The 19198-nt window shown below is 37.4% G+C and overlaps 1 protein-coding gene across 1 annotated transcript; it reads right to left on the bottom strand.

Annotated features, from left to right (window-relative positions):
* Positions 1-1443: 1443 nt before the first annotated feature.
* LOC102847467 (putative small intestine sodium-dependent phosphate transport protein-like) lies at positions 1444-16490 on the bottom strand. Its single transcript, XM_006888679.1, has 10 exons — positions 16299-16490; positions 15115-15348; positions 14937-15024; positions 12552-12638; positions 7438-7556; positions 7152-7313; positions 5534-5666; positions 5305-5452; positions 4443-4533; positions 1444-1590 (listed from the first exon to the last, which is right to left on the bottom strand). The coding sequence occupies exons 1-10, from the start codon at positions 16431-16433 to the stop codon at positions 1444-1446; spliced, it is 1344 nt and encodes a 447-aa protein (XP_006888741.1). The 5' UTR covers positions 16434-16490.
* Positions 16491-19198: the final 2708 nt, after the last annotated feature.

The raw sequence follows: 19198 nt of genomic DNA on the forward strand, positions 1-19198 counted from the left end.
GATTGATTCAGTGACTGGGGTAATCGGGATGGGTGTGTCAGAGGCAATGCGATTGGCACAGGATAGAGGCAGGGTTTAGGGCTGTTGTACATAGGGTCACTATGAGTCGCAAATGGCTCGACGGCACATAACAACAACAACAACAACAAAGAGAAAGATTGTTAGATGAGTCTATGCTCTTGAAAACAGAATGAATTGAAGGAAAATGGAGTCAAAATGGTGTCTTTTTTCTTTCCATGTATTTCTCTATTAACTATTCTACTTTACTAGCCAGTGCCATTCCATTTACTGATTACAAAAAAAGAAGGTAAAAAGCTTTCATTGATACTCAACTAATTCAAGTAGGAACCAACTCATAAAAAAACTGAAGTTATCCTATGGGAGAACTGGTTTTCAAGAGGTCAGACTCAAGAGTGTTAGTTCCCAGCGTATTGACTAGCCAACAGATTTTTTTTATTCACCAGTTGATCGAAGGCAGAAAGACGGACAATCTCTTCCACCTGTGATTTAGTGTCTCTGAAAACTCACTGGAGGGTCAACTATGTCTTTTCTGACACAATAGCACACAGCACAAGAGCAACAACCACATTAGAAGAAAAGAGGAAAAGAAGTAAAAATTTAATAGCATGAATAAGTATTTTAAGACAGAGAGTAAACAGGAGCATCATCTTTTTCTAAAACATAAGATTTCTGTACAAATCATGTGCTAGGTAGAGGTGAATATATAATAGTAGACCCCAGGAAGTGCCTGATCTTTATAACTATTAAGGTGTCAATCTGATTTTAAAGATATAAGTCTTAGAAAGTGGTTGCTATATAAAGAAAGTCTACTATGCTCTCCCCACTTTATAAAATATAGAATTCTCATTCTCTTGTTAGATTAATTCTCTCAATACTCCCCTTTCTTCTTCCATATTGTTCAATCAGACATCCTGTCTACATCAAACCTCAGAATGGCCCTGAGCCCCTTTTGATGTCTGAAAGAATTTGTCTGTTTTGGCTACAAGGTCCAGAATTTAGATCTGTGTACATCATGGTTTCTAGGGTATTAGTCTTTCATTTAATGTCAGATCTCAGAGTTAGTTTTTCTGATTCATGAACACAACTCCCCACATGAATCTCAGTTTTCACTCTCCTGCTTCTGGGTTCTTCTTTTGCTTTAATTGGAAATTGTTCTCCAAATTCTGATGCTTTTACTAGGATAAAAGAGCAAAGAATAGAGAACATGAAAGAGACACACTTCAGGAGCTCACCATTAATCAACTAAGCTTTTATTTCCCAATAAAATCCCCAGGCAGAGTCTTCAGTATTACAATAGCCAAGAACTCTCTCTGAGAAGAGAGTGGATCCACAATTCAAATTAAATGTTAATCTGTTGAGCAGGCACGAGGAGAAGATGTATAAGGGGAACAAGGGCCTACTCATTGATCTGGGCCTAATCTATCACTCTGTTTGCTTAGAAGTAGGTGTTTGTTCCTCTTTAGCCCAGTCCTGGACATCTGCTTTGCCAAAGATGAGGTAGATAATCAGGCTCAATATGTTAATAGAAGCTGAAAGCAAGAAGATATTTCTCCAACCCAACTCTGAATCCTGGAAACAGAGAAATGAAAGTCATTAACTGCCACCCAGTTTTTATCCCTCCTGGTTCAAAAAAAGGATCTCCCTCTTTCAAATCTGTGCCATCCTCCTGGGAATTCTAGTTGTTCTTAGGTATGCCAGGAACATTTCTGCCTTTGGGTTATTTTCCTGCCTAGTTCTCCTACTAGAAAACTCTTCACCTAGTTGTCTACTCCTCCTAGTCTTTGCTTCTGTGTCATATTTTTTTGGTGAATTTTCTTTAACTCTTCTGCTTATAACTGAGGAAGCTTTAGTGGCCTAGTCCACAGAGAGCTGTACTGCTAACTCAAAGGCCACACTTCTCTGGCAGTTTGAATCCACCAGCCACTCTGAAGGAGAGAGATGGGTAATGTCTTCCCATGCAAACTATAGCCTCAGAAAAACACCTGGAAGATCAACCATGAGTCAGTCCAGACTCTATTGCAGTGAGAAAGAAAGATTCCCCCCCCCCAAAAATGGAAATCCCATTTATCTTTTATGCATCCTATTTCTTTTTTTCCTCTTTATTCTTCTCAGGCACTTACCATAAACCAATAGACTAGATATTTTATTTCTTTTCCATTGGTATCCCTTTCTATAGATTTTATTAAGGTAAGAACTTTGGTTTATTTCCTTTAACATTGCTTAGTACATAATAATAAATAATATCTATTCGTCAAATTAATAAATTGACAGATGAATAAATGAAAGAGAAGACAAAAACCATTTGAGAATTTTTATCTCAGCATCTGGGAAGTCTGCTATTAGAGGGCTCTCCAAAGTGCTAAAGAATAATGAAGTCAGTCTAGAGAGTAAGGTGTGTCTTGTTCAGGCCATGGTCTTTGCAATTACTTGTTTATGCAGCTGAGAGCTGGACAATGACTAATGATGCCAGAAGAATCTATGCCTTTGAGCTGCGGTGCTGGAGAAGATTATTGAATATACCATGGACTGCCAAGAGAACAAACAGGTCTGTCTTGGAGAGGGTGAAACCAAGTTTTTCTTTGGAGGCTAAGATTTTGAAGTTCTGTCTCACATATTTTGGGCATGTGGCATTGAAGAAGAACATCACGCATGGAAGGATGGAGAGATAGAACAAGAGAAGAAGACCCCAGCTGGGATGGATTTGCCACCGTAATTGGGATTATAAGAGTAGGTGGGTCAGAGTCAGTGAGACTGGCTCAGAATAGAGCAGTTTCAGAGCTATTGTGCATAAGATCACTATGAGACACAGGCAACTCAATGGCACATAACAACAATTCAACATTTATTTCCTAAAAGGATGATTGTTGGTGATTAGAAGAGGATTAAAACTTCGAAAGAGAGAAAGCATTATTATCATAAAAAGAACCTTTTTTATTTTATTCTCAACTCACTTTCCTGACTTAAACCTGCTGCCATTGAGTAGGATCCAATTCATAGCAACACTGTAGTACAGAGTAGAAATGCCTTATAGTGTTTCCAAGCCTGTAATATTTAAGAAGCAGCCTGACACATGATCCTTCCTCCAGAGTGGCTTGAAGGTTCAAAGCACTGACCTTTCAGTTAGCAGTCAAGTACTTTAACTGACTGTGTCATCATGGATCATTTTTCCTGACTTCTGGGTGGAAACTTACAAAAACCAAACAAACCCTTAAATATGATATTCTTATGAATATGCTACATATCTTCTACATATAATTACTATATAAATAAGATTCTTATTTACACTTTACACCATCAACTGGGTTCTTTTATAACTAATATAGTTTCTTGCATAGAAAGTCTATACAAATGTAGAAACACAAGTAAGTGATACTTGCTCTGAGGATTTTAGTATATTAACAATTTTCAGACAGGAAGGTGAGCTGCAGGTTGCTCTTTCATTCAGTCCTTTACCCAGCATCTGATTCACGGATTCTGTTAATACACGCTCCATTCTTATATGTAGTTATTGCGTGCCATTAAATTAGAACCAATCCATAGGTGATCCTCCAGTGGGTTTACAGAGGCAAAAAGTCAGACATAAAATGATTTTCCATCCTTCTCCCTCAGAACACCTGGTGGATTCAAACCATGTGCCTTTGAGATTATAGTGCCACATTTTACCCCAGGCCACCGACCAAATGACACCATTTTCCCCATTTTTTCCCAATATTTTAGCAATGATGATGGTGCTCTGAAGGTGAAAGATGAACAACCTCCTCCTACATGATTTATAGCCTCAGAAACCCAATGGGGGGTCAACTATGAGTCAGTTCAGACCCAACAATGAAGGGGTTTTTGGCATGAGGTATGAGGTGTTTTTGGATTATTTATTGGCTTGCTTAAAATCGCTCATCTATATTGTGTTTTGTTTTGTTTATTTTTTTAATTCTTTTTTTGTGTTTTACCATCAAATCAGATCTCACTGGTACAGGAGCAGATTGCCCCTCCTTCTCTAGCAAATCATCTGGTGGATTCGAACTGTGTTCTTCTGATATTGCATGGCAGTTTCTTGCCACTAGGCCACCAGAGCTCCCCTATATTGTGTTTTATACAATAATTCATATACATTGTATCTTATAAAACTAATTACTATTGATCTGTGCCTACTATCCCAGGAAACACCTCAATGTGGGGCAGACCAGGATAGTTGACCACTCACTCTACTAGTTAGGAAAAAACATCAAAATTATTGTTAGAAAGATTGAAGTTTACTGTGAGAAGCTCATCAAATAAGAACTTGGAAACATAAACTCATAAAATTGAATAATACTCCCAACACACTGAATATCATTACCTTCTCCTAAGTGAACTTTGTAGATCCTACATATATTCCTTGAGTTTTTTTCTTAAGAGTATTTTCTTCAAAACTATGACCTTACCTGACTCAGTAAAAATCCAGTCGCAGTGGGAGAAAGGGCTCCAGCTGCGTATCCAAACACTTGAGATAGTCCCGTAAGAACACCAGCGTACCTGTTAGAGATAACAAGACATTTATCTATGAGCTAAAGATTCTTCTCAACTGCACTGTTACGTTGTGCTTATTCTTAGGGAAGCTTGAACTTTTGCTGATTTTGAAATAGATTTAGTGAAAAGGACCTAATAGTTATTATATAATCGTGTGTTGACATCTAAAACTTCTAAGAGGCAACTAGTACTAACACAATAACTTTATTACTAGAAAATGAACAGTTTGATGGTTTGCACCTGGTTTATAATTTCCCATGCTTAATGATATTGAACCTGATCTTGCATTCATGTTTTGCATACCAAATATCATTACTAAATGAGATAGCTCCAAGATATCCTGTCAGTTCAGTATCTGAAGAGGGAATATATTCTGTGTGGTTGATTCAGTCTTGGACAGCAATATGTAGAAGCCAGAGTCATTTCTGATCATCAACTATAATTTCTTTCTCCTTCTGTAGAGGCTCTCTCACCTCATTTCAGTCTTATATGAGCATTCTCTGTGGAGTTCATCACCAGTATCAGTTATTCAACCCTGAGAAACTGTTGCATTCCTTAACAAGGGATATCTATGGGATTCTTCCTCAGGTGAACTGTGATCATGGCATTGTGATGTTATGAGCCACGATTTAGGTTCTTATAGAAATGACTTGGATTTAGGGTTGGTAAGCCCTTGTGACTTGTTGCACATGTCACACCTTACTCATGTGTCAGAGTAGGTTAAAGCTCCTTTGAATGGGACTAGGCTTTCGTCAGAATAGTCAAAGGGGTTCCTACCGAGGAGCAATATCCAGGAGATTAACCAAGACCCCTGAGAAGCATAGGCTGTTGAAGGCAGAATTCAGAACCAAGAAGGTCACAGCAGTTCTTACATTGGACCTAAGCCAGTACAGGGACACGAGGAGCATGGATGGAATGAGAATTCCTGTAGGAAGACAGACACAGAGTAAATGGATGGCTTCTCAGAACATTGAATGTCTTCTCTTACAACTGGTTAGCTTCTTACCTACTGCAGTGAAGAGTTTCCTTACGGTGATGAGTCTAAGGAATTTTCTGGAAATGAGAAAATCTGCAAACAGACCTCCAAGGATTGTGAAAATGCTGGCAAACACAGATGGCAGGGAAGACAGGATTCCACTCTAAAGACCAGAGATGAGGTGAGGTACTGGTTCTCTGCCTCACTCACCATAACCCAGAGAGATGCCTGGACTACTTGTACACATCTATGAGTTCATGTATTTATCACCAATTTATAGATATTTGTTGCTAGATTGCATCAATATCATTTTAATGTCTAGAGGAAAATAGACATTATACAGAAAATGACTACTGTATTTTTTATATAGAAAGATCACCTGGAAATAAATGTTAAAAATACCAAAACCATGTTAAAAAATAGGTAAAATAATTACACTAATTTACAGGAGAGAAAAGAAATATTTACTAAATGCATTACAAAACATTCAGCCTTATCTGGAATAATTCTTCTTTGTTTTGTAACAGAAGTATAAAATAAAACCATAGATATAATTATTTTATGGACAAATTTGTAAAACTCGAACATTTTCAGCATGCTCTGTAATATTTTTTAGAATAAGTGGTCATTTTAATAATTTTTTTTCCCTTCAATGAGAGTTAAGGTTTGGATGGTTTCTTCCAAACATATAAGTGGAAGCTCTAATTCCTGTACTTATAAATACAACACTGCTTGGAAATAGAACTATTTTGTATGTTAAATAGATCATTTAAGGAAAGTGAATCCAAAATATAATCCCTTCTGAGTGATGTCACAGAATATGAGAAAGCAGACATGGAGAGACACACACAGATGGAAGAGAGATATCACACGAAAGTATAGGTACAAGCAGCCAAAGCATCTTGTCGCACCTAGACATTCACCTAGACCCAATACCTCTAACACTGACACAATACTCAACTCTATTCTTTAATGACACTTATTTGTCTCTCATATTTTGGAAATATTGGGGGTGTGGGTGGGAGGCTGTTCTTGTGAAAAGACATCATACAGGTAAGGTAGAGGGCCAGCAGAAGAGAGGAAGAAAGATCCCCAACTAGAAGGATTAGCATAATGACTACAACAAGGACTTAAGCATGGTACAGATCATAAGGATGGTATAGAATTGAACAAAGTTCCAAGATGTTGTTCACAGAGTTGCTGTGAGTCATAGTCACCTCAATGACATCTAACACTAATGGGTGTGGAAATATTTGTGTGCATGTGTGTGTGCTTCAGTCATGAAAAAAAGAATAAATAGATAATACACAAAAAATTCATACTATACACCATTATACATCAGACCCATATACACATCAACATGCCTGTCTACGTACCTATAGACATATTTAACCAGATACATAAACCTTTATGCAAAAGTCCATTGAAAAGTTGCTGCTCTATCAAGTCTAATATGATGTTGACCTATACCATCCTTTCACAAAAGGCAGCAAGACATATGAGATCAATAAAAATGCAAATTAATCCTGCTACATTACTCAAATAAAGTTCTCAGCCTTAATCTCTAGATAGTATAAACACGGAAAAAGCATCATAATAATACCAAGAAATATTCAAGGAGAACACAAGGTGCTTTCTATATACTTACATCTCTTAGGTTAGTTTCAAGTACAGAACTGATGTATGTTGGTGTGAATGTCATCAGGATAAAAAAAGTCCAGCCATAAGAGAAAAAAGAGATTAATAGGGACCAAAGTGGTAGAGATTTGATCATAGCCATAATGGGAAGAGACCAGCCTGGAGAATAATTCTGGAAGAAAGCATATATCAACAATCACTTAATCAGAGACAGGAGTTCTCCACACTGCACTCTTCACAGCAGAGACATCCAGCCAAACTTAATGGGAAATGGCAAGGGAACTCCTGCAATGTACCTCCTGGGCCAGTGCACATTGGATGTACTTCTTCTCACTGATGCTGATAAAGGGATGATGCATTGGATCTTCATAAACAAGAGAAAACCAGAGAAGACAACAGGCACAGCCAATTCCACCTAAAAAAAGAAAATCCAATGAGCACTACATTGGAGTTATTCATTTTGGCTCTGCCTTGGAAGGATTAGTGTGCTTAACAGAGGTGACTGGCCCAGTTCTATCTTTTCCTTCCTGAATCTATCCATAGCCTTAACATAGATTGGAAGTACTTGCTTATCTTTTGACATTAGACTTGACCATGTAACTTGTTTGGCTTTATAAACTTGTCTTCAATTGTGACTTGAGTGAAAGTTTAAAAAGCAAATTAATTTTTTATCCATCCACTCACACACTTGTTATCCTGTGATATTAGTTTCAGTAACTACAAGATGAGGGCACTTTTCTTATTTCTCCTTTTTAATTTTGGTTTCCATTAATCCTTTCTATTCCTCTCTGTGGACTTTCTTTCTTATATTTTATCTTTCCTTTCACCCTTCTTAATATGTATTTACTATCTATTTAATAACTTTTACTCCTTTTTCTAATTTCCCTCCCGTCACTGGTAATCATTCAATCATTCCTGTTTATAAACCTTTCTTTAACTCAGGATAATAATAGTCTTATTATAATTGTCCTTGGAAAAGGACATCATGATTGTAAGGGTGAAGGGACAATGCAGGAGAAGAAGATGCTGGATGAGATGGATTGACACAATAACTGGGGAAATGTGAGTAGGAGTGTTGGAGATGGTGAGATTGGTTCAGGATAGGGCAGGGTTCAGAGCTGCTGTGTACAGAGTCACTCAATGGCACATAACAACAATACAACAATAACAATAATGGTCTTGTACAAAGTCTTTCCTTTTGTAACTGTTTTAGCTGATTCCATTTAGTGTCCTGTAGATACATCCATGTTAAACAATGTTCATTTAATTCTATATCATTTTGTATTGTTGCATAGAACTTAACTGCATGATTGTACCACAGTTTCTTTATCTGGTTTTCCATGGATAGATACTTAGGTTGTTTCCATATCTGCTATTATAAGCATGGTTGTGCATATTTCTATTCATGTCCATAACTCTTTTTTTAATTATTAAATTTTATTAATTTTAATGAACATTTACAGAGATTTTGGGTTTTCATTCATTCATTGTTGCACTATCATGTCCATAACTCTTATTTCTTTCAAGTATTTGCCCTATAGTGAGATTCCTGGATAAATAGTATTTCTATTTCCAATTTTCTGAGGAAGCATCAAACTTGACTTGCTTTTAATAACATAGAGTTAATAGGAGATTAGAACTTACATATGTTTTTATTTGCCTCTCTGTGTGGGTATCTGAAAGGGGGGAGACCATATTCCACTTAATCTGCTTTTGAATAAATATGAGAGATACAAGTTGCAGAACTGCCAATTATCTCACAGAACTGGGATCATAAGTGATTATAGGGGTTTTTCTTTTGATGTGAGGCCCTCCAAGACAACAGACAAAAAATGTAATCATGAGAAAGCAGGACCTCAAGCACACAAGCTGACACCCAACAATATGGACCTTTGACCTTTGCAAAATGGAAACCCTACAAAGTTAGGGTTTTCATCTAAGACAGCTATGTGCCCCAACTATTGCATCACACCAGGGAGGTGTCAGTTCAGCTACTGCAAGTGTCTGCTGCAGAATGGCTGCTGCCTTTGGGTGCATGATAACACAATGGTTGTGGTTTTATGCCACTGAGTTTGGGAAGGTTTGGAAATGTACTCTGATACAGACAATCCCCAACTCTTTCATTTTCTTGTCCAATATATTGACAAACTTTCTCATTGTAAGGACAAGGTACCATCTCTCCTCCTACCTATACTTTCCTCTGAGTCTTTCCATTCTGCTCCTATTTGATTAAAAGCCCGTAAGAGTTAGGAGTTAACAGTTTATTATTTTGTTCAAATAATTAACCTACAAAACTTCAAGACATGACCTGAAGTAAATCTTTAAGAAATAAATTTCCTCTAAAATCAACAATGTTTCCACCAATGAATGCAAACATGAAAAGAGCAGAATGGACATCAAAGTTAGCAATGTCACATATTGGAGTTGGGAGAATTTAGGGCCACTAATATTTAATGCGTTATTACTTCTAATTACTATTTCCCAGACTGCAGAACCATTAACCTCTCTCAGAACTTGAATACTTCTTGTCATTTTTCATTTTTTACATGTGTGATAAATTTGAAGTTTGAAAGTGAATGTGCAGTTAACCATATTTCACACACAACAACAGAGAATAAGTTGGCATGACATTGAAAGAATGGTTGATATAAGACAACTGGTCCCTAATGAAAGTATTGAAGAGACTTTCTCTTAGGCATCAGACAATATGAAATTTTCAAATAGACTATTTCCTAATCAAACACAAATGAGAGCTTGAGAGATGAGAGCAACTGGAAGATTTTCAACCAGAGTTGGACAAAGGTAAGATTATTACTATTACAGTATTTCTGTAGAAATATTTTATGTATCTTTTGGAATTTGTTCTTCAGTTCCTTGAGCTTAAGAAATGCTGAGCAAGTCTGACCCTTTGATTTTCTGATTCCAAGTCCTTGCACATTTCATTGTAATATTTTACTTTGTCATTCCATGCTGCCTTTTGAAATCTTCTATTCAACTCTTTAGTATCTTGAATTCTTCCTTTGCTTTGGCTTCCAATGCAATTTTCAGAGTTTCTTCTGACATCCATTTTGGTCTTTTCTTCCTCTTCTGTCTTTGGAATGACCATTTGCACTCTTCCTGGATGATACCCTTGATCTCCTCCCACAACTCATCTGGTCTTCGCTCATTAGTGTTCAAGGTCTCAAACCTGTTCCTGAGATGGTTCTGAAATTCAGGTGGGATAGACTCAAAGTCATATTTTGGTTCCTATGGACTTGGTTTAATTTTTCTCAGCTTCATCTTGAACTTGCATATGAGTAGTTGGTGGTCTGTTCCACAATCAGCTCCTGGCCTAGTTTTCACAGCTGATATTGAGCTTCTTCAGTGGTTCTTCCCACATATGTAATCAATCTGATTCCTATGCATACCATCAAGTGAAATCCATTTATATAACCTGTGTTTATGTCTCTTAAAAAACGTATTTGCAATGAATAAGTCATTGCGCAAAATTCAATCATTCTCTCTCCAGCTCCTTTTCTGTCACCGAGTCCATGTTTTCCAACTACTGATTCTTCTTCTCTGTTCTCAACTTTTGCATTCCAGTCACCCATTATTATCAATGCATCTTGATTGCATGTTCAATCAATCTCTGACTGTAAAAGTTGATAAAAATCTTCTATCTCCTCTTCCTTGGCTCCGGTTGTTGGTGCATATATCTGAATGATAGTGGTATTCACTGGACTTCCTTGTATGAGTATGGATATTATCCTGTCACTCACAATATTGTACTTCAAGATGGATCTAGCAATGGCTTTCTTAACTTTGGAAAATTATTTTGGCATATCTTCTGAGTATTATGTTCACTCCCAAGTCTTATTGAATCTGCTCTGTCCTTGAATTTTTCATTTCTCAATATCTTTAAATCAGCATTTAACTTCAAATAAGGTTAAACTCCTACTCTATTTTTCTTCTAATATTTGGCTAAATTAGAAGTAGCTATTTCATTACTAAGTTGTACCTGAAATGGAATCTTCAATTCTTTCCTATGCAGCTGAAAGTTGGGAGATGAATAATGATAAAGAAGAATTAATGCTTTTTAATTTTGATGTTGGTAGAGTGTACTAAATATCCCATGGACTACCAAAAAAAATCTGTCTTGAAGGAAGTGCAACTACAGTGCCCCCTAGGGGCAAGGATGGACACATTTTGTCTCATACTTTGGGCATGTTTTCAGAAGGAACCAGTTTCTGGGAAAGGGGAAAGTCAGTAAAAAAGAGCAAGTCCTTCAATGAGATAGATTGACACAGTGACGGTAACAATGGGCTTACACATGTCAGAGATCATGAAAATGAAAATGATGGATAGGGCCAGGTTCAGATCTGTTGTTCATAGGGTCACAGTGAATTGTAATCACCTGGAGAGCATGTAACAACATTACTTGAATGAGCATGATTTAAAACATAATTCCTCTAATAGAATATTTTTTCAGGGTATTCTGTGGAGCTCCAGTGAGTTAGTGGTAAGGAACTATGCTGCTAACCTGAGGGCACATGGTTTGGATCCACCAGCTGCTCTACAGAAGAAACATGGGCAATCTCCTCCTACCCAATGTACTGCCTCTGAAAATCCACTGGAGGGTCAGTTATGGGTTAGCTCTGACTTGATAGCACTTAACTATAACAACAGGGTGGAATATTGGAGCAAAATATAAAAAGCGCCAAGCTTTTTGGTCTTCCAGAGATTGGTCGAAACCCTGAGAATATGGGTTTTAGTCATTTTTTGAACCCAGAAAAAAATCAACCCCATGACTTAACTTTTACCTAAATAATAGAACTATAAAGTGAACAGTAACACCAGGTAGGCACCCATTCATTAGAATAAGGAACCACGTAAAGTAAAAAGAGTAACAAAGATAAAACCCTGAAGGCAGAAGGAAATAGAAGAGCAGGGTTAATGAGAATCACATGGAGGAAGTAGGGTAAGTACAGTTACATTGTGGATATTGTAATAAATAGAATAAAACAAACTATAAATGATAGATGGAACACCAATTTGCTTTGTAAGTTCTCACTCTAGTCACAATAAAAAAATAAAGCCTGATCTCTTTAAGATGTCATTTTTCAGATCATGAGAAAAAAACTATGCTGGATTTTTATCAGTTCAATTTAGAAGCATGAAATGATGTTATAATGCCCTTAAATAATAAGGGTTATTCTAGCCACACACTCAGGTTACTGACTTGTAAATGTCACTTTGGAAATCAGCAAGATTAACTACAAGTAACACTACATGATTAATTGAATATTTTCAACATTGGCTGTACAACTATTCATATCAAATAGGATATGGGTAACCATAACTGCTTTCATGAAAGGAAAAATCATGCCTAGCATTCTTTGTCAATGAAGGAGGCTTAAAAAGCACAACTTACCAAAGATATAGAAGATATAAGGCCATCCTAATATCTGGCAGAGGAGGCCACCAGCAGCAAAGACCGTGAAGGATCCCAACGTTACCCCTGAACACAAAATACAAACATATTCTAGATGAAATGCCCATGCTTAAGACTGTGATTTTTTTTTGTTAATCAACCCTTTAATAAGGCTGAATTGTACAGTGATTACAACATACATTTTAATCTAAAATACCTAGGTTCAAATCTGTCCTTTCATTCAGTAATTATCTCAAGTACTACATATTAAATGGGAATAATTATAGATTATTTATAATTATGAGGCTACATTGAAATAATAAGTGCAAAGCACACTATATAGAAATAAACATGCATGTAGCATGTTGTTTTTGTTATGTGCCAGTAAGTTGAGAATGACTCATAGCGATCCTATGAACAAAATATCTGAACCCAGTCCTGTCTTGGGCCATCCTCAGCCTTCCTGATACACAAGAGCTCATTTCGGCAGTCACTTTATCAGTCCACCTGGTTGAGGGTCTTCCTCTCCTTCTTTGACCTTCCACCCTTCCCAGCATCACTTTCTTCTCCAAGGAACAGCACCTCTAGGGAACATGCCTAAACTATGTGAGTTGAAGCCTCATCATTCTTGCCTCCAAAAAGAACTCTGGTTACATCATTTCCAAGACATCATTTTCTTCTCTTGGCCATGCATGGGATGTCCAGTGCTCTTCTCCAACACCACAGCTCAAAAGCCTCAATTATTTTTCTGTCATCCTTATTCATTGATTGCCTAACTCTCAAATGCACAGCTACTAATCAGAAAGACTATGGCCTGAATCAGAGACACCTTAGTCTTTGAATTGACATCACTACTCTTCAAGAATTTGGAAAAGTCCCTAACTACAGATTTCCCCAGTTCAATGTGTCTCCTTATTTCTGGACTGCTGGACAAGGGTGTTTGTTGACTGGGAATTCAAGCAAGATGAAGCTGTTGACAGGTTCAATCTCCTCTCCTTCTGTCATGACCTTGTCTATTGATTCATTAGTAAGAATCTTTATTTTCCTGACATTGAATGCAATCCATACTGAAGGCTGCATTCCTTGATCTGGAAAAAGTATTTCAAGTCCTTCTCACTTTCAGCAAGCAAGATTGTGTCATCTGCATAACACAGGTTATTGATGAGTCTCCAATCCTGATGCCACACTCCTCCTCATAGAGTCCAGCTTCTCAGATAATTTGCTCATCATACAGATTGAATAAATATGGAGAGAAAATACAAACATGGTACACTCCCTTTCCAATCCCAGACAATACTGTACTCCCTTGCTATGTTCGTACAACAAGCTTCTTTGTCCAGGCAAATGTTCCACATGAGCACATCAAGTGTTCTGGGATTCCCATTCTTAAAAACATTCTTCTGGTATTCCTTACTTTCATTCAGGATCCATCTGACATCAGCAATGATATCCCAGCAATGACCTCTTCTAAATCCTTCTTATACTTTTGGCTGTTTCTCATCCATGGCTCCAGCCATTTTTTAATTATTTTCAGCATTATTCTGCTTGCATGAGATATCAGTGATACTGTTTGATAATTTCCATATTCAGTTGAATCACCTTTCTGAAGAATGGGAACAAATATGAACCTCTTCCAATCCATTGGCCTGACAGCTATCCTCCAAATTTCCTGGAATAGACTGGCGAATGCTTCCAAGGCTGTATCTGTTAATTGAAACAAGTCAATTGTATCCCATCAATTCCTGGGGCCTTTTCATTTTTCCAATGGCTTCAACACAGCTTTTACATCCTCCTTCATTACCATTGGTTCCTGGTTATAAAGTACTTCTTGAAATGCTTCAGTGTCAATCAATTCTTTCTGGTAGAGTTACTCTGTGTATTCCATCCATCTTCTTTTGATACTCTCTGGGTCATTCAATACATTGAGTATAGCATCTTTCAATATTGTGACACAAGGCTTAAATTTGTTTTTCAGTTCTTTCAGCTCAAAAAATTCAGAGAGAGTTCTTCCCTTTTTATTCTCCAATTCCAGCCCTCTGCACATTCCACTATAACACTTTGATTTGTTCTCCCAAGCTACCCTTTGAAATCATCTGTACAGCTCTTTCGCTTCAACAAATTTTTCATTAGTTTTGGTTTCTCGATGCACCATAGTAACATATAAACAAAGGTTTTGGTCACAGAAGTAATGACAAAGAAAGACAGTGGTAAGGTTCCCATCTTCTATATGTAGAATGGCTGGAAATCATCCTGAATATACCTGATAAGATTATTGAACAACTTTGCAGGGAAAGTAGTTTGGGTGAAAAGTTTTACTCAGTTGAAATGCCATTGCTGAGAACTCTTGAGCTGTGTCTATAAGGTGAGGATTAGGATAACACTTACCTGACATAGCAACACTATTGAGCTGACTCCTTTCCATAGGAGGAGCCCATTTGACCAAAATGGAATATTCACCTGTTGTTACTAAAACCTAAAGAAAAGAGAAAAAAAAGTTACTATTGCATTCTTGGATGCTTATGTTTATTGTGGGTCTATTTAAACATAGAAAACATCTACATACCTGAGCTATTCCTTGGATAACCCGAACGACAAGGAGAACAGTCACTCCAGTATCAGCTGCCAGTGGAATGAACAAGGCCAGGACTGAAGAAATGAGCAAGCCACTACCAACCACATACTTGGCTCCAAATACTCCACTCACATAGCCAGTAGGGATTGGAGCTAAGAAGGAGCCATAATTCATAGAGCTAAGGATGATTCCCTGGATTTCAGGGCTCCAGTCATACACAGGGGCCTATGGGGAAGAAAAGGATCTCATTGGTTATAGAGCTGGTAATCTTTATTTGTGAGGACTTACAGGCAAAATAGTTGTGTGGACTCTTTCTGACTTTTATCATTCTCCAACTCCTTCAAGTTTCTAATTTCATTTAAAACAAAACCAAACCCCCTTAAATATGTACAGGACACATTCCCCTTCCCCTGACACAATTCAGCAATCATTTCAAATATGAGACCTGTATAGAAAGAAAGGTTGTAAAGCAGAAAACCTTTGCCACGTGATTTCTAAAATGCTGACATAACAAAGAAAAATAGACATAAACATATGACACTTAATCGTGAAGCTTGTCATACGTCCATACAGTGAAACCTGTGAGAGCTGAAACTTGACAACTCTGCCATGTTTTTGGAAAAAGTCTGAAAAGTTTTCAGCCTTAGACAGTCTTAACACATTTTTATTATTTTAGCTTTTCTTTCTCCAGAAGATTTCCATCTTACCCAGTTTTTGGCTTTTGCAAGTTTTATCATATATATGATAGATACAGTAAATATCTATCCTCTAAATATATATATATATATATATATATATATATAGAGAGAGAGAGAGAGAGAGAGAGAGAGAGAGAGAATATGAGATTATCAATGTATTGAATTATCAATTCAGTCTTAAAATCTGTTTCTTTTAATCTAACTTAGTCCTGGAATGTACTCACAGACACACAAAGGCTAAGAAACTATATCATCTCCTTAGATGCATATTATGTACCTAGATCATAGTAGACTCTCAATTAATTTTGAGAATATTTAGCTGAAAGAATGGCATCTTTGATCAGATAACCAATTCGTTCAAACCATTTTAAAGAAGAGAGAGAAGAGAGAGGGAAGGAAGGAAGGAAGGAAGGAAGGAAGGAAGGAAGGAAGGAAGGAAGGAAGGAAGGATAAAAAATTCCATGGTATCAAACTTACTAATGCCTTCAATTCCTTTAGAGTTTCATTCCAATAGCCTTGGGAGCTGGCAGATGGCATTTTTGTGGAGGCATTAAGATGGCTATGTAGAGCTGTATAATTCACCATGGCTGGGATGGCAATCCCCAAGCTCATTTGTTGAGTGAAAACTGCAAAATTGCAGAGCAACAAGATGAAAGCCAGACTATGTCGAACGGAAAAGCATCCTAAGGAGGGAAGACACAGAAAGTCATATAATCAGATCACTCTTCTTCCATCAAGAAGAGGGAGAAAATAAATGACTGAATCAGAAGCAAAGGGAGATGTTTCAAGACTACTTGCTCCCCTGGGAGATAAAGGAGGAAGTAGAACAAGTAGATATTTAACAATGTGTGTAGCTAGGCTAGATTTCAAGAACAGAGGAAGGCAAATTTTATCCTACAATTCTCTGAGCTTGGACAAAATTGATTAGTGTTCCATGGTAGTTCTACCACTCAACCCAGGGTTAAGTACATAAATCTTTGTTGAATCAGTCATATAATAGCGTGCATTTTGGTGGATGAAAGGAAGCTGAGTACATGCTTACATGTCAGAGATGATTGTTGTTGCTGTTGTTATTGTTGTTATGTGCCATCGAGTCATTTATGACTTATAGTGGCACTATGTACAACAGCCCTGAAACTTGCTATATCCTGCACCAACTTTACTATCTGCAACACACCTATCCTTATTACCCCAATCACTGTATCAATCCAACTCATCGATGATCGTTCTCTCTTTCTACATCCCTGCACCCTTCCAAGCATGATGTACCTCTCCAAAAACCAATCCCTCCTTGCAATATGCCCAAAGCATGTCAGGTGAAGTTTCAGATTCCTTGCCTCCAAGGCTGGCTTCACACCCTCTAGGATGAACCTATTTGCTCTCCTGGCAGTCCATGGTATATTCAAAACTCTTCTTCAGCACCTCAGTTCAAAAGCATCAATTCTCTATCATTGTCCAGCTCTCTGATGCATAGCAAGCAATTGCAAAGACTATGGATCAGATGCACTTTAGTCTCCAGGCTGATATCGTTGTTCTTCAGTGCTCTGGAGAAGTTTCTGACAGCCGACTTTCCCAATGCAATTCATCTCTTGACTTCCTGGCTGCTAGTACCAGAAGTGTTGATTGGGAGCCAAGCAAACTAAAGCTGTTAACAATCTCAATATCTTCACCATCCATCATGATACTGCCAATAGGCCCAGAGGTGAGAATCTTTGTTTCCTTGATGTTGAGCTTCAATCCATATTGAAAGCTGCCCTTCAAGGCATGTAAAAAAACACAGTCCTGATGCTGTTTTGGAACAAAATCAGTAAGAATGGATAGCACAGTATTCCATTGTGTAAGTTAACTCTTGCTATGTTTCTGGATTTGACATTAAGACATTCACTTGGAATTAGTTCTGTAAGGATTTATTCAATCTCCCTTCATCCACCAAAATTTATATTATGTTGACCAACATAATATTAATACTATACATTCAAAGGAATGGTCATATATGGAGTTTAGCCTCCTATAGCCATGAACAGGAATGCTTTTCAATGCATTCTAGTCTTTTTTTCCTATTATAAAGTGAAATTTCATGGTACCTTCAATTAATCCTAGAACTATTTTTAAAATACTTTTTACATTTTTCACAATTCCTATCATTTTAATTTGTTATTGTAAATTCAGTTTTGACTGAAAAATATTATTTGCAAACAACAAAACATTGTTGATTCTGTGACAGTGGCTAAAATGACAGTATTCGTAACATTTATTTTATTTGTTTAGGTGGCACAATCCTGCTTGTTGAAACTGAGGAGAACTTGAAGAACTTGCAGAAGATCAAGAAATGTAGCCTTCAGTATGGATGGCACCTCAATGTCCAGAAAACAAAGATTCCTACCACTGGACTGATAGACATCATGATGGATGGAGAGAAGATTGAAACTGTTAACAGCTTCATCTTGCCTGGGTCCATAATCAACACCCTTGGTACCAGTAGTCAAGAAAAAAGGAGGCACTGGGAAAATCGGCAGTTAGGGACCTCTCCAAATTATTGAGTAATTATGTCAATTTAAGGACTAAGGTGCATCTGATTCAGTCTATGGTCTTTCTGATCACTTGCTATGCATTTGAGAGCTGGACAATTAATGATGACAGAAGAATTAGTGCCTTTGAGCTGTGGTGTTGGAGAGGAGCTCTGAACATCCCATAGATAGCCAAGAGAACAAAGATAAGTCTTGGAGAGGGTGCAGCTAGGGTGCTCTTTGGAGACAGGAATGATGAGATTTCACCTCACATACTTTGGACATATTGCTAGGTGGGGCTCTTCCTTGAAGAGGGAAGGGTGGAAGGTTTATGAAGGAGAGGAAGACTCTCAACCAGGTTTACTGACACGGTAACTGCCACATTGGACTCTTGTGTGCCGAGAATGTAAAGATGGCACAGGATAGAACAGGGTTCAGATCTTTTATTCAAAGGATTGCTATGAGTCATACTCAACTCAATGGAATCTAACAACAACCAATATTATTCACCTGCATTTTAAAAAGGCCCAATAGTAGTAGTATCATTTGTTATAGTCATGGTTGCTGATAAGCCTTATATTTTTATTACTTTATTTACTATTTTAATCCTTCTGTTACTACATTACTAGACGGAGCTCTGTAGCCTTGTTAGTAAAGAGTTGTGCTGCCAACCAAAGGCAAGTAGTTTGAATCCACTAGCCACTCCTTGGGAGAAAGACGAGCATTCTTCTTCCATATGATTTATAGCGTCTGGCAGGTCAGTTACAAGTCAGTTCTGACCTGACAGCACGTAACAACAAAATATTTTTTTATAACAATAATTGCCACTGGATGTGTGGATCATAGCAAATGGTGGCTAACCTTGAGAAG

This window comes from Elephantulus edwardii, unplaced genomic scaffold (genome assembly GCF_000299155.1).
Source record: "Elephantulus edwardii isolate Elephantulus edwardi_28Jun2011 unplaced genomic scaffold, EleEdw1.0 scaffold00070, whole genome shotgun sequence".
Taxonomy (NCBI): Eukaryota; Metazoa; Chordata; class Mammalia; order Macroscelidea; family Macroscelididae; genus Elephantulus; species Elephantulus edwardii.

What these genes read in the sequence shown, in the direction of transcription:
- LOC102847467 (XM_006888679.1), bottom strand. Translation starts at nt 16,433, where the DNA reads ATGAGCTTGGGGATTGCCATCCCAGCCATGGTGAATTATACAGCTCTA. An exon ending in TTGAAACTAACCTAAGAGAT is followed by an intron (nt 5,667 to 7,151) that starts GTAAGTATATAG and finishes TCTGGTCTTTAG; the next exon opens with AGTGGAATCCTGTCTTCCCT. An exon ending in GAAACTCTTCACTGCAGTAG is followed by an intron (nt 5,453 to 5,533) that starts GTAAGAAGCTAA and finishes GTCTTCCTACAG; the next exon opens with GAATTCTCATTCCATCCATG.